We start from the raw sequence: 15,893 nt of genomic DNA on the forward strand, positions 1-15,893 counted from the left end.
TCCTTCTGAGGGATGTTCCTGAATGTCCACTCAGAAGGGGAGAGCACCCACCCGGCTGTTCATGTACAGTGGCCGGGAGGGAAGTAGTTAAGACTGGGGAGTGCAGCTCTGCATAGAAACCAATCAGCTTCCAGGTTTTATTGCCAAAGCTTAATTGAACGAGATGAAGTTAGAAGCTGATTGGCTACCATGCACAGCTACACCAGATTCTGAGTGCTCCAGTTTTATTAAATCAACCCCAAGTGTCTATCTGCACAAAAAAAAAAAAAAAAAAAAAAGAAAAAAAAAAGTTCACAGAACAATATCGCATAAAATATTTCCATGGAATATTTACCAGCTAGTCAGCACACAAGCAAAGTCTAAGCTGTTTCAGCAATTCACATTGAATACTGCAGATTTGTATGGGAATAGCTTAAACCTGAACACTGGGTCCACCACCAATTTTGGATTTGAACTTATAGAGGAAAACACCAGGAGTCCAAAAGAAAAATAATTTTTTTATTCCAATCATTATACATGTGGGTGACCAAAAATTCTTGATTTGTTGGAATATTCACTATTTTAGCATCCCCTGCTGCATAAAAAATAATTGTGTCTATGAAAATCCATTCTTTGTAATTTTTTCAAAGATTGCATATGAATCAGCGTACAGGCCAAAAACGATACATCATGATATACATTACGTTTAATCATAAGCATTTTTTGGATCAAATATACAACAACTTATATATGAATGCATTATTCTATAGTGCATTTGCATTAGGTATAGCAAGACAAAGAACCTATTTAATGCCATTGATTGTATAGGCATAGAACTCATATGGCACCAGTTTTGATTAGAGGTAAACTTTTTCTATTGCCAACCTAAGTGCACAAGATCTTCTCCTAAAGCCCTGTGCATCTCTGGATTACTCTAACTGACATCTCTAAACATCAGTAGTTGCCAGTTCAGTTGGGCAATCTGGTGGTCTCTGCTAGTAAAACTCTGTTGCAAACCTTGGAGCTATTTAGACAACTACACGGTATACTGTATATATACAGTTCATAAAGTATTCAGACCCCCTTCACTTTTTCAATTATTTTATGTTGCAGCCTAATACTATAATTGTTTAAATTCATTTTTTCCCCCCCCAAGAACCCAATGGTTAGCTCCAGACATCCTATGTGGAGATAGGACAAAGATACAGAAGGACAACCATCACTACAGCCCTCCACTGATTTGGGATTTGTGGCTAGATGGAAGCCTCTCCTTGGTGCAAAACGCATTAAAAGCTCGCTTGGAGTTTGCAAAAAAAACACCTGAAAGACTGTGAAAAATAAGATTCTCTGGTCTGTGGAAACCAAGATTGAACTGTTTGGCCTCAATTGTAAACCTTACGTTTGGAGGAAACAAGGCACTGCTCATCGCCTGCCCAATACCATCCCAACAGTGAAGCATGGTGGTGGCAGCATCATGCTGTGGCAGTGTTTTTTTTAGCAGCAGGGACTGGGAGACTGGTCAGGGTTGAGGGTAAGCTGAATGGAGCAAAGTACAAAGATATCCTCAATGAAAACCTGTGCCACAGTGCCCAGGACCTCAGACTGGGCAGAACGATTACCTTCCAACATAACAGCGATCCTAGGCACACAGCCATGACAACACAAGAGTGGCTTGGGTACAACTCTGTGAATGTCCTAGAGTTGTCCAGCCAGAGCCCAGACTTTAACCCTATTGAACATCTCAGGAGAGATCTGAAAAATCGATGTCAACCAACAGCCCCCATCCAACCGGACTTATATCTGACCACTTTCTCACCTGCCACCTGCTTTGACTCCTGTTTGGTCCTGAGTACTCTCTTGTCTGCAACCTGCCTTGAACCTGCCTGGACCTGACTACTCTCTTTCCTGCAACCTGCCTTGAACCTGCCTGGACCTGACTACTCTCTTGCCTGCAGCCTACCTTAACCCCTGCTTGGACCAGATTACTATCTTGCCTCCTGCCTGCCTCAATTTTTGCTTGAAACTGACTAATCTCTTGCCTCCTGCCTGGCTTGACCCCTGCTTGAACTTGACTCCTCTCTTGCATCCTGCCTGCCTTGACCTCTACTTGGACCTTACTACTCTTTTGCCTCCTGCCTTCCTTGACCCTTGCTTGGACCTGACTACTCTCTTGTCTCCTGCCTGCCTTAACCCCTGCTTGGACCTAACTTCTCCTTTACCTGCCACCTGCCGTGACCCCTGCCTGGACCTGGCTACTCTCTTGCCTGTTGCCCCCCAAGGCTTCTGCCTGATCTGAACAGTTTCTTGTTTACAGCCCTGTGAACAGTCTCCGCACAGTAGCTTTTCCATTCCAGCCACCACCCTGGTGGGTCAATCCTGACGACTGTGACCTGGTGCCAGTTACAGCAAAGAAAACTGAGACCAATGGCTTCCTGGCCATTCTCACCATCAAGAGCTCTGGTGAAGACCAAAGGTCACTTAGACTCCATGCCTCTGCTGAACCCACGTCACCCGCCAGGGGGCACCAAAACAGACACCTCTAAAAAATTGTGATCCCTATCTTTAGTTCAACAGAGCTCCCAACTTGGGACATACATTGGGACCAGGCATGCCTTTGGAAGTGGCCCCATCCTCTTCAAAGAGACACTGAAAGCCCAGATTCGCTCAATGGCAGCTGAAGACATGAATTTATTTATTAACCACCTCAATACTGGGCACTTTCACCCCCTTCCTTCCCAGATTAATTTTCAGCTTTCAGCGCTCTCGCACTTTCAATGACAATTGCGCAGTCATGCTACGCTGTACCCAAATTAAATTTTTATCATTTTGTTCACACAAATAGAGCTTTCCTTTGGTGGTATTTATTCACAACTCCGTGTTTTATTTTTTGCGATATAAGCGAAAAAATAGCGAAAATTTTGAAAAAAAAACCCAATATTTTCTTCTTTCTATTTTAAAAGAAATCCAATAAAATCGAATTTTGTCATACATTTAAGCCAAAATGTATTCTGCTGCATGTTTTTGGTAAAAAAATCCTGTTAAGTGTATAATAGTTGGTACGTGTGATCACGGACTGATGTACGCAAATGATCATGTACAGATGTGCACAGGTGATCACGGACATATGTGTGCAGATAATCATTGGGACATGTGATTTTACTGTTACATATGTGGGGGACAGGTATTTTTACTATGGGGGCATGTGTTTTGGGGACTTGTGTTTTGGGGACATGTGTGTTAACTTTGTGTGTTTACACTGTGGGGACACTAGACTGGTGATCAGTGAGTAAAAAGCTGTAAAAAACAGCTCATACTCACTGATCACCAGCCGGCTGCAGCGATCCGCTCTCCTCTCCAACAACTTCTGTGTGAGGAAAGGAGAGCCGATATCAGGTTTTTTTTTTTTTTTACTTTATATAGATTAAGAAAGACAAATGTACTAACATTTTTTAATAATTCAACAATCATTGTTTGATGAAGGTAGCAGACCTTTAAAAGGAACTTGTGAGAACAGAAATAATTTGCATATCCTGGCTAGTTTTTTCAGGTGCAGGTTCCAGGCTTATCTCGTTTTGATCCTAAAAACCTAGAAATCTACTGGCCTGGAACTAGCAGGTTTTCCAAAAAAATCTAAACACTCACCCTACTTGTTCCAGAGCAAGGATAAGAATAAGAGGTGTGGAACCTGTACCAGAAATGGCTGTTCTTATATCCCTATCCCCACCTGTACACTCTAAGGCTGGAGAATTAGCGATTAATCTGTATTACAACGTATAATGATCTATTCTTGGCTCACTGGGTTTTATTCAGGCTCTTGAGAGCTTCTTCCCTTGTCAGTTTTTGCCAGTCTTCTGGAAGATTGGCTGGGTTGGCATTGTACAGTTTGGCAAAAGATTTATTGAACTGGATAAGAACAAACTTCCAGTAATCTGAGCTATCGGCAGTTGTGTTAGACTGGATAGTCCAGTCTGGGTAATATTTTTGGTAATCTTTGTACTGGTGGGGTTTCCCTTCTGCATTCATAAAAGTCTTATTAGAAATGACGTTGGAAGAGCAAATGGAATGGTCGAGAGCTTTTGTATCTTCATTGACATGTTGGGCTAGCCCTCTTGGTCTATGGACAGATGCGAAATGTTCTTTATGATTCCCTCCTCCAGCTTCACAGGGGACTTTACAGAAAGGACACTGCTTGCCGCATCCAATCACCTTTCTTAACAATTCATCCTGAGGTTTCAGTGTGGAATGTAAAAATATTGTTTCTATGTTTCGTGAGTTTATGTCTTGCTTGACCAGTTTTTCTAAGTCAGATAGGTGCAATTCAATCTCATGTGCAAACTGCTGAATAGTACTCAAATTGTTTTCAAAAAGGACGACTTTCGTACTGTTCTGTGAAATGACAAGTTCTTTCTTCAAAACGTTACAAAACTCAGCTAAGAAGTCATATATAGTCTTGGCTTGAAGAGTTTTTTTATCCTGAAGAGCTTGTTTTATTTTTACCAAAAGACTCTCCAAAATTTTTGTTTGCAATACACAAATAGTATTTTGGCATTTATAATGCTCAGTAAGGTATTGTGAGATCCATCTTTTCATGAAATATTCATAGCTGTTGATGTATTCTGCATATTTTTCAGGAGAGCCATCATTAAGCAATGTATTGAGCACCTCTCGTTGTAAGATTTTCCGACTCTTGAATTCCCGAGGGCCGTTTTTCTGGAGAATGTCATCTACGATCTCTTTGCCAAGGCACCTGTTGATGTGGTCCAGGATGGCTGGTGTTAAAGACACCATACAGAATTGTTTAGCCCTTCTTTGACATTCATTCCTTGTTTCAAACATGTTGATGAACGTGTCGAAGTATTGAGGTTTCATCTCCTCTAGGTAGCTTTGTGGATCATTACGCCGGACAAACTCTTCATGCATTCTCTGAAACATCACGACCGCATTTCCTAAAACCCAAAGCTTAAGGTCCAGCTCAAACAATTTGGTTGTCCGAAGATTTTCAAATTTATGCTGGTTCAGGTTATTATTTATCATTTTCAGCAGTTCCTGAGAATACACTTCATTAAAGTCAGTCTTTGAATTTGCAATTTCTGTTACTTTTTCTTCACATTTTCTCTGTACAGACAAGGCAAGATCTTTTGCACAATCCATTTCTCCTTTGGAATCAACTTGGAGATAGTTTCTATTAATAGAAAAGTCCTCTCCTTTATATTGATTAAGACTTTTAAGTTCATTTAGTTTTAGAATAACACTATTGTCATCACACTGCATGTCTCGTTTCAGCTGTTGAATGATTGCCAGGCCGATGTTCCGTTTTTTTAACGTTGGCGGTGGTAAAGTGTCTGTTGCTTTTCTCCATATCATCTCAAATTCTCTGTTTAACTGTTCTTCATTTACTGAGTACTCATTCTTTCTTATTTTGTCCATGATGTCTGACACACTTTCTTCTATGATTCCAATATATCTCTCTTGTACAGCTTGGATCTGGCATTTCTCTTTTTGAATGTTGATTGTCAGATCACATTTGTCAAGAAGACCAATTTCAAGGTTTTTCCTGAGATACTTAATGCTTTGGAAAAAATCACTTTTAAACATCTCCAAAAGATGGGCATTGTCACAATCATCCATAAAGTACTTTTCTAGAGATCTAGCCATGACCCGCTCTTCTTCGTCCAATAAACAGTTCATCTCGCTTTTTATCCTGTCCCAGGTTTTAGATCCTAACTGTTCAGATGATAGGTTAAAGATTAGAGTTTCTGTCCTTATCATCCAGTCATGGCTATTTTTCTGAAATCTCCATTCCCAGTCTGAGTACTGGATGCAAAGTTGGTTGTAGGCCTCAGTGACCAAGCGGTTTCTGAAACTGAAGACAAATTTTTCATGTTTCACTGCTTCCCACAAACTTCTCATCCACTCTGTGAACTGTCTGATATCTTGTGGTTTTTCTGACATAGACTTTAGATACATTTCTATAGACTTTTTTAGCTCCTGAACATTTTCACTGTAGCCATAGTTAACGGAAGCCATAGGTGGAATGCCATGCCACAATCCGGGAATATACCAGGAGTTACTCTCAATGTCACAGTGTATGATGTCAGAGAAGGTGTTGACTTTACTTCTGTTCTCCATTCTTGCAGATACTTTGGTCATTTCATTCAGCTGTTCGAGAAATTTTTCTCTGGCTTGGCGGTTTTTAACATGAGCGGACACGTCGCTCACGTTCTGATGCACAAAATGGCAGCTGGACTTTTTCCCTACTTCCTTCATCCGAAGAAAGGCATGGATTACGATCTGAAGTATGTCTTTCATCTCTTCTGTATTTTCCATGGCCATGTTAATTATGGTGATGTCGCTCAACCCAACTGCTACTGTCGCCAATTCATTGTCATGCTCATAACTGCCCTCAAGAGAGGCTAGTTCCATCGATTTTAACCCTTCAGTGTCAATAACCATAACATAGTCACAGCCCAGATTCTCATGAAAGTTCTCTTTTGCATCAAGGAGAGTCATGAAGGCTCCTCGTGTGCATCGACCACTAGATGTAGGTAAATGCAAGCCAAACATGGTGTTCAGAAGGGTGGACTTCCCTGTACTTTGCACTCCCAGGACAGTAACTACTCTAACTGTGCAGTTTCTCTGTGTTATGATTTCTAGCTCACTCAGGACATCGGTTATCCACGTCATGGGTATGTTGGAGGCATCTCCATCTATTAACTCCAGTGGGAACCCATTCAATAACAGATTAGCAGCTATTTTTGAGAGACTCACCACTTTTTTTTTCCCTATAGAATGTTCTACTTCATAAAACTGCCCCAACTCGCGTATAAAATGTTCAACACCTAGCGAACCATCAGCTAATTTCTGATCAATTTCCATAAAGGCCTGGGCATTTGATGCTACATCTGTCAACAGCTCTCGGTATTCATCATTTAATTTTGCAAGCTGATGTCTTCCAAGTTTGTCTAGTTGTATTTTCAGCCACTTCAGGAATACTTTTTGCTCTACTGGAGAAAAACTTTTCAGGGCATCCAGAAATTGCTTCACACCAGACGCCATCTTTTGGTTTCTTTGCTGCTTACGGAGCTGGAAATGGTCTTCCCGGAGCTGTGACTGATATTCTTCCACATCTTTGTCCTCCAGTTTTCTCATTCTACACAATTCCTTCTCAATCTTAGTCAGCTGTTTCCAAAGATCACCTTGTAGTTTCATTACATTCTTTTTATAATCCAGGACATTCTTTATCTGACTGGTGATTGTTGTTGCGGCTTCCCTTGCTTTCTTACATCCCCTAAAATTCTCATCAATATCAAAGTTTGATTCAGAAGCTCTTTGAGCAATTTGCTCTAGAGTAGGGTTTTTCATGGAATTTTCTATCAGTGCTTTCATCTTTGACTGTAGAGTCTTGACAATTTGTGTGTCGTTTACCTTTCTGCTTTTAACAATAAATTTATCTTTCTTAATGTTATGCGTTGTTGAGAAAATTTGAAGTACTTTAATAATATCACTGTTTTCAGCTTCTAAATTTACAATAAAGAAGAATTGTGGGTTTTGTCTTACCAGGTTTGATAACAGATCATATTGCTTATCATTTATACTCTCAATTAACACAAACACAGCTGATGATACCCCTGATAATAAATCAAACTGTTTCAAGTGACTCTCAAGATCCCCTCTCAGGTTAATGAAGCCTACAGGTTCTGGAAAAATATCTGAGTGTCCACGTCCTGCTGGAAAATAGCAAGACATTTCCACAAGCCCATCTGAGCATAGGCGTTGGGCATTTCCACCAGGCATGTCCCTATGGACGAAATAATTTTGAATGAACTGAGGAGGACTTAACACTTGATTTAGAATCTTTGACTTTGATAAGCTGCACGTTCCCAGTCTGAAGAAAGAAAAAATGGGCATTGAAATGTTAACTAAGTGGCCTTCTTCAAACCCTGTACTGTCCACTAATGACTGTGGTTTCCACTTCTTTACAATGTCTCTCATTGCCCACAACATGAAGGTATATGATGATCTGTCATCATTGGGGAGCAGCAGAGGGAGGGCAAACTGGCACATGGACATTTTGGAGACAATCTCTTGTTGTAAGAAGGTATCTGAGTCATGAAGAACATCGCACAAGACATCCAGAGGGTTGTAGGTTTTAGAATCCATGGAATCATCAGAGTCCTCTTGGTTAAAATCAAAGCATGTGTCCATGTCTCTGTCCGGAGAACAAATGTTTCTTGCAGTGACATCTAAAGCCATGAGCTTCTTGAGAAACATCTTCTTCATTGAGTCTTGAAACAAAAGAATACAAATTTGATGTAAATAAAGATAGTTAAAGTGATTGTAAAGTCTCGTGTTTTTTTAAAAATAACAAGCATGTTATACTTACCTCCTCTGTGCAGTTGGTTTTGCACAGAGCAGCCCGGATCCTCCTCTTCTCAGGTCCCTCTTCGGTGCTCCTGCCCCCTCCCTCCTGTTGAGTGCCCCCACAGCAAGCAGCTTGCTATGGGGCACCTGAGCTGAGTCACAGTGCCCTGTGTCCATTCAGACATGGAGCCACGACCCGGCCCCACCCCCTCTCTCTCTTCATTGGCTCACTGATGCCGTCTCAGCCAATGAGGAGGGAGAGTCTCGGGCAGCTGAGACACTCCTGCAACATCACTGGATAGAGGCAGGTCTCAGGTAAGTGTTAGGGGGGCTGAGGGGGGCTGCTGCACACATATATACGACTTTTTATCTTAATGCATAAAATGCATCAAGATAAAAAACCTTCTGACCTTACAATCACTTTAAATTATAGAGCATGCATGCATACTTGCAAAACCATGTGTCTTGTGGCTTTCCTAATAGCTTTGCCAGCTGCTCTGCAGGCTTTACCAAGGGATCTTTTTGATCTCTTGGCTGAACCTCTACTGGTTGCACAGCTCAGAGGTTATAGGATTGCTATACCTCTCCTACATTTGCATAAGGGTGATAGAGCACAAGAGCCCAGTTCTGTGCTTCCCTTTCACATTTCATTGACAGCTGCACTCAATAAAATAATAAGGGGCTGATAAAAGAGAAGTAAAGTGGGCAGAATGGGGTCCACCCAGGTAAAGAAATTAATTCTCACAGAGCCCTTCATTTAGATGGTAGCATCACCTTCATCACCGTCCACTAATACTGAGGAGAGGTAATGGAATAGACAGCATGTGGATAATATAAAATATGGGTAAAGCAGAAAAACACAGATTTGCATGCCTGCACTGTTTTTAACTCTTCTAAAGCAGTGGTTCTCAACATTATTGAGACCAGGGCTCAGTAATTTCTTCCAAAACCTTCCATACCCCAACAGTAAAAAATTAAGACTATACTCACGCGATAAAAGTATGGGAATGCAAAACATGTATTTAAATGCTGGAAGACTCTGGGTGTTGCTGGGTGCCAATGTGGTGGGAGATGGGGGATATAGAGTGGTTTGGTAGACTTAGCAGCACACTTGGTGGCCCAGCAGTGATGCAGTTCCTGGAGGGAGCTGGGAGCCCTGGGAGGTTGGGGGCACTGTCTAGGCTAAGGGCTCTCAGGGAGCCCTGGGGCACCGTGGGTCATTATGGAAGGTTGGGTGGCACTATGGGAGCTGGAAGGCACTGTAGGAGGTTAGGTTATCTACAGCTGACTGGAGGACCAGGAGAAGAGAGGTACTAGGCAGGCTGAGAACCACTGATCTAGAGTATGTGCATGAATAAGCAAAGATTCTTTAGTTTTGCTTTAAAGCTTAACATCTGGAAAACTCAAAGTACACCCTTGAAGTGGAGCTGCACCACTGGCTGCTGACTGGCTAGTCCAGTTTGAATGTCTGTCTCTGAAGATATTCTGGGGAGGATCATGTGACCAGTATATTACCATTAGTCATGTGACCAATTACCCACATCCCGCTATCACAACAGTTTTTTTTAAAACACTTCTTTAATGTAATGTTACCTGTTATGTATAATGTATAAAAAGCAGGTAGCCCAATGGCGTAGTGGCTAGCACTTCAGCTTGGAAGCACTAGGGTCATTGGGTCAAACCAAAACACTACCTACCTGGAGTGTGCGTGCGCTTTCCTTCAGAACAGGAAAGCGGGTCCTGAGACTCCCTGGCCAATCGGGTCTCAGGACCCGCTTCCTGATTGGCTGGGAAGAGAAGCGGGGATACATTAGCGAATATTAATTCTCTAATGTCACACAAGTGGGTAGACTCAGGGCCCACCCTTTTTAAAGCCAATTAGAGCCTAATGCCGTGTGCACACGGGTGGACTTTTCAGCATCAAACGTCCGACGGTCTTTCCGACGGACTTTCGACGTACTTTCAAACGACCGGACTTGCCCACACACGAACGGACTAAAGTCCATTCGAAAGTCCATTCCTTTGAACGTTATTACATACGAAGGGACTAGAATAAGGAAGTTCATAGCTAGTAGCCAATAGCTGCCCTAGCGTCCTTTTGTCTGTCGGACTAGCATACAGACGAAAGGATTTTTCGACTGGACTTGAGTCCGTCGGAAATATTTGAAACATGTTCCAAATCTAAAGTCTGTCTGATTTTCGACAGAAAAAGTCTGCTGAAGGTCCGATGAAGCCCACACATGGTCGGATTGTCCGACGGATTCGTTCCGTCGGATAAGTTTGGTAGGAAAGTCCGCCCGTGTACATCAGGCATTAGGCTCCAATCCTGTGCTTCAAAAAAAAAAAAAAAAAAAAAACCCACATTGAGATCCATGTGTCCGACACCCTGCATGTAGATTGGGGGGGGGGGGGTATCGCCCCTACGCCCTGCATGAGCGGCTGTCTCTGGTGTGATGATAGACTTTACAGGGATTGTATGTGAGAGTGAGAGAATGCTCTAGTTTTTAGGTGCACAATGCATGATATTTTCATCATAGATTTTTCTAGACTAAGGGGTCTATTTATAAAAAATAAAAATAAAAAAAATCACTCAGCTGTCACGAATAATCACCATAATGTGTGATATTATTTTCTATGATTGTCAGCTCAATCTAGTGGCCATAATATGGTATTTTGCTGATTGGAGTATTTCAGGGAAATTATGGTCAGTAGATGGAGCTGCTGACCATAGGAAGTAAACATATTAGACATATTACGGGATTATTTGTGACGGATGTGCAAATGCCTGAGACATTCGTACGGTAACATTTTTATAAATAGACCCTTTAATATCAATAAAATGGAGCACAAAAGTCCAGATTTTTTTTTTTAATTAGAGTGGCCAATATTATTATTACAATATTATCATTGTTATTATTATTGTTATGTGCTATATTTATATTTTTACCTGGATATAGGTCGATGGCCATTATTTGATCTGATTGGCATGTAGTATGGCCATTTTCTGCTTCTGTAGCGCGGTTTCTTAAATCTTCATAGTCACCTTACAAGAGAAATCAGAATACCAGTTTGTTTTTATGTTGTTATCTTAAAGTTTAAATTTTCATTCCTTTACATCACAGCACAATGGTAACCCTAACATTTAAAAAGATATCATGGATAAAGTGTGATGGTATGACACAGCCTCTTTGTGATTTGTAAGTTAAAGTGGACCTTCACACATTAGATGCACTAGGCATCATTGCTTTCTAAACACCCCCCTCCCCCACCACCACCCCCACCACCACTGCAATGGTGGTAAAAAAAAAAGTATTACATTTTTTTTTAAGTTCACCCTGCCACCCGGCAGCCATTCTCATCTGTGCTCTAAAACCTTCTGTGGTATGCAGGTCACATATCCCAGAATTCTTCAAGTTCCATACAGTTATGACTAAGCAAATTTTTTTTTCATGAAACGCGTTAACCATGCTGCTGTCTCCTTGTATCCCGGGTCTGTGGTGTCCTTTTTTTTGTGGATTTTAAATCAATAAAGCAAATTTTTTTCTGAAAGCTTGGAGTGCGGTCAACCTTCCTTCGATATCTTCGGCCCAGCTGTCTGGACCAGGAAGAGGCAGTTGGTTCTCAATGGTGTCAGCAACAAAGATGGCGGCACGGGGCCCAGTGTGTGGCAGCGGCGTGTTGTATCACAGCAGAACAATGCTGGATTTGATGGCCAGACGAGTATGTGAATTGCGCATAACACCAGTGAAAGAGGTTAGAGGGGAAAAAAGACTTGGTGGTAGGGATGGGGGTGGAACGTCTTTAACCCCTTGGAGCCGGTGCCTTCCAGCCCTTAAAGGGGTTTAGGATGGTGGGAGGCGGGGCTGGGTTTATGATCACGCAACCGCCCTGATTGGCTGTCACATGATCAGAAACCTCCCGACTATAAGCAGCAATCAGGAGGTTTCCATTAGCTGCTGGTAACGCGTAGGGCCATATTGTGCATGCTGCCGGCGCCAAGAGGTTAAAGAGAATACAGTGTGTTTTCTTATTGTTTTTATATTTATGCTTTATGTTTAGGAGCAAAAAAAAAAAGTTTGAATTCCTAAGTTACTTAGCCTGGTGGATATGTAAAGTTGCACCCTTTTTTCAGGCTGCGGGTGGTGAATGGGTGACTGCTATTTAGGAATTTCACATGACTTTATAGACTTAAATAGTAGGATCTTAAATGGCATGCTCAGATGAATGATTTTTCTCATTCAAAAGTTTTTCTTTAAGAAACATTGAATATCAACAAATACAGAATATTAGACAAAATTATTAAAGTATAATATTGAAGTACAGATGACGCAAGAAAAAATGTATAATAGACTTAAGTTTTCATAGTGTTAATAAAAGAAAAATGATAGATACTCAGTGTAATGTGAAGATGTTAGATAATCTTGAGTGTAAAAATTGTTTAAAACTGAAGAGAGTTAAAAAAAAACTCTGTAAACCAGAGTAGGCATGAATATATCCATTTAGAGATTTTAATTTAACAAAACCTTGACCATAACTTCAAATATATGTTTATAACAAATACTGTATTGTAAGAAAAGACTGATTTTGAGAAAGATAATAGTCCTCGAAGGAACAAGGAAAAAGAAAATGATAAAAGGAAATAAGGGGAGGGGAAGACAACAGAACGCCGAAGGCAGATTTTGCATATACATTCTATTATAATCCTTGAAAGAGTATCAATCACCCTGACGAGAGTACTCGATTGCCAAAATTGTCTGGCATGTAGTATTTAATCCACGGTTTCCATGTGCTGTCATACTTCGTCAAGTGATTTTTATCTAAAGCATCCATTTTAGTATAAAAGATTGATTCATTCTAAGTTTGGTTTCTGCAATATCCACAACAGATGTTTTCCACGCATTAGCTATAGTCCGTTTTGCGGCTATCAGGAACGTGAGGAACAGCTTAAATTGTTTCTGAGTGAGACAGACTGGTTTTAAATTGAGAAGAGCTAACATTGGGTCTGGTGAAACTGAACAATCAAATAATTTTGAGATTATCGAAAAGACCTTTTTTCCAAAATGTGTGCACGATTGGACATTCTGTATAATTCTGTACCAGAGGCCAGAATTGTCTAGTGTAAATTTGGCTACTCTGGTAGGAACCAATTACTATTGTGTAAGAACTTTACAGTGAGGTCCATAAATATTGGGACATCGACACAATTCTAATCTTTTTGGCTCTATACACCACCACAATGGATTTGAAATGAAACAAACAAGATGTGCTTTAACTGCAGACTTTCAGCTTTAATTTGAGGGTATTTACATCCAAATCAGGTGAACAGTGTAGGAATTACAACAGTTTGTATGGACCTGACTGTATATGATGTCTCAACCGCCAATATATTTGTAGAAGAAGATTTGGTATTAGACCAGATATGAGACCAAATCTTGGGATCAATCAAGGTCTTTTTCCCACTTAGCAACATATGTAGGTAAAATTGTATTTGATTTAGTGATCAATTGGGAATAGATTAATGAAATGCGACCTTTAACATGTGGTTCTTTGAGACAAATCCTTTCAAATTGAGAAATGGTGTGTAAGTTTCCACTGGAAATGAGGAAAGGAGTATAAACATTTTTGATTTGAAGATATCTGAATATTTCGGATTGTGGGAGCCCAAAGGTCTCGCATAATTCTGGGAAAGGTCATATTGAGGTTGTTGAAGTTAAATTATATAGACAAGTAATACCAGCCTTAGACCAAGCTTTAAAATGTTCTGGGAAATGTCCAAGCTGGTTAAAAGGCCGAATTTTTGTGAAAAGATAGTAGCGGGTTATGTGAGGATTGTAAACCATGTGAGATTTTATGTCTATCCCAAATAGATAGAGAATGCCTAGAAATTGGATTTTTTAAAGCTTTACGATCTGTAGGTCGTAACCATAATAAATTGTTTATAGGAAGAGGATCGCAGTCTAAAGCTTCAATGAATACCCACATGGGAATCTCTGTAGTCGAATGATATTTCGTTAATTGTGCTATTTGAGCTGCTTTATAGTATGTTGTAAAATCTGGAAATCCCAGACCACCCAAAGATTTAGGGAGAATTAGGGTTTTCTTATGTAGCCGGGGTTTTATTTTAGGGATTTAGGGAGAACTAGGGTTTTCTTATGTAGCCGGGGTTTTATTTCCCCCCAAGTGAATAGTATTACTTTTTGTTGAATCAATCTAAGAAAATAAGCGGGAATATGGATTGGGAGTGTTCTAAATAAATATAAAAATTTGGGAAGTATAGTCATTTTTATAATGTTAATTTTTCCGAACCACAAAATCGGTAATGATGAGATAACTTGATAATTTGAAATATTTTTCAGTAAAGCTGGGTAATTAGCTGCAAACAAATCTGAGGGATTAGAAGTAAGTTGGATACCCAAATATGGAAGGCTACGATCTACCCATTTAACGGGTAATGAATTTTGTATAGATTGTTTTTCCATTTCGTCAAGTGAGGTATTTAGCGCTAAAGATTTTTGGTGCATTAACTTTAAGGCCTGAGATGAGTGAAAATTCATGTAGTACAACCATAAGGTTTGGGGCAGAAACTTGTGGTGAGGACAGAAAAAAGGAGAATGTTGTCTGCAAATAAGCATATTTTGTGATGACATCCACCTAAATCAATACCCGTGATTGTAGGTTCCGTCCTAATTCTTTGTGCTAGAGGTTCAATGAGTAGTGCAAATAATAATGGAGAGAGTGGGCTTCCTTGACGCGTCTCTCTCTCTGTATATTAAACTCATCTGATTTGTACCCTGCATATTTAATGTAAGCTTTGGGCTCATGACATAATGCAGTAATCCATTGCAAAAAATGTGGGCCAAAGCCCCATTTATTGAGGGTGAAGTTCACATAAGACCATGATATCGTGTCAAATGCTTTTCTTAATGTCTAGAGAAAGAAAAACAGGTGGGAATACGACGTATTTTAGCGGCATGTGACAAAAGTTTTGCACTTCTAACATTATCGCCAGCTTGTCGAATAGGGATGAAACCTACTTGGTCACGGTGTATAAGGTTACCTATAATTAATATAATTTGGGCCAAAATTTTTACATACAAATGTAATAAAGAAATAGGGTGGTAATTTGACCAAATTGAATCATCTGTATGTGGTCTGGGGAGCATGCAAATAATTGCAGTCAAGGTTTCCCTCCTAAAAGAATGACCTTCCAAGAGGGAATTGAAAGTATTTGTCGAAACCGGTGATAAGATATCTGCAAATGTTTTATAATAAAGAGCAGAAGATCCATCAGGACCAGGCCTTTTATTTAGTTTCAAAATCTTAATAACTTCAGATACCTCCTCAACAAACACAGATTCCTCCATCATTTCCAGTTGTGTTTTTGATAATGCAGGTAGAGATATACGAGAGAAAAAGATTTGCTTTAGATGGATCCAACTCATTGTCAGATGAGTATACATTTTTAAATTTAAAATTTTTGTAAGACTTTCAATGGGTTGTTTGTGCCTCTCTGAATATTTTAAGATGAATAGGTTTGGTTGGATTATGGCAAG

The 15,893-nt window shown here is 40.2% G+C and overlaps 1 protein-coding gene across 11 annotated transcripts in view; it reads right to left on the reverse strand.

Moving 5' to 3' along the window:
• Positions 1-477: 477 nt before the first annotated feature.
• LOC141148280 (interferon-induced very large GTPase 1-like) overlaps positions 478-15,893 on the reverse strand; it is a 203,949-nt gene continuing 188,533 nt past the window's right edge. For all 11 annotated transcript variants that reach the window (XM_073635562.1, XM_073635559.1, XM_073635558.1 and 8 more), the window contains 2 exons: positions 11,288-11,383; positions 478-8,264 (listed from right to left, as the gene is read on the reverse strand). In XM_073635562.1, the coding sequence (XP_073491663.1) occupies positions 3,772-8,264; positions 11,288-11,383 (4,589 nt within the window). In that variant the 3' untranslated portion in view covers positions 478-3,771. The remainder of the gene's footprint in view (positions 8,265-11,287; positions 11,384-15,893) is intronic.

Source organism: Aquarana catesbeiana, linkage group LG06, assembly GCF_042186555.1.
Source record: "Aquarana catesbeiana isolate 2022-GZ linkage group LG06, ASM4218655v1, whole genome shotgun sequence".
Lineage (NCBI taxonomy): Eukaryota > Metazoa > Chordata > Amphibia > Anura > Ranidae > Aquarana > Aquarana catesbeiana.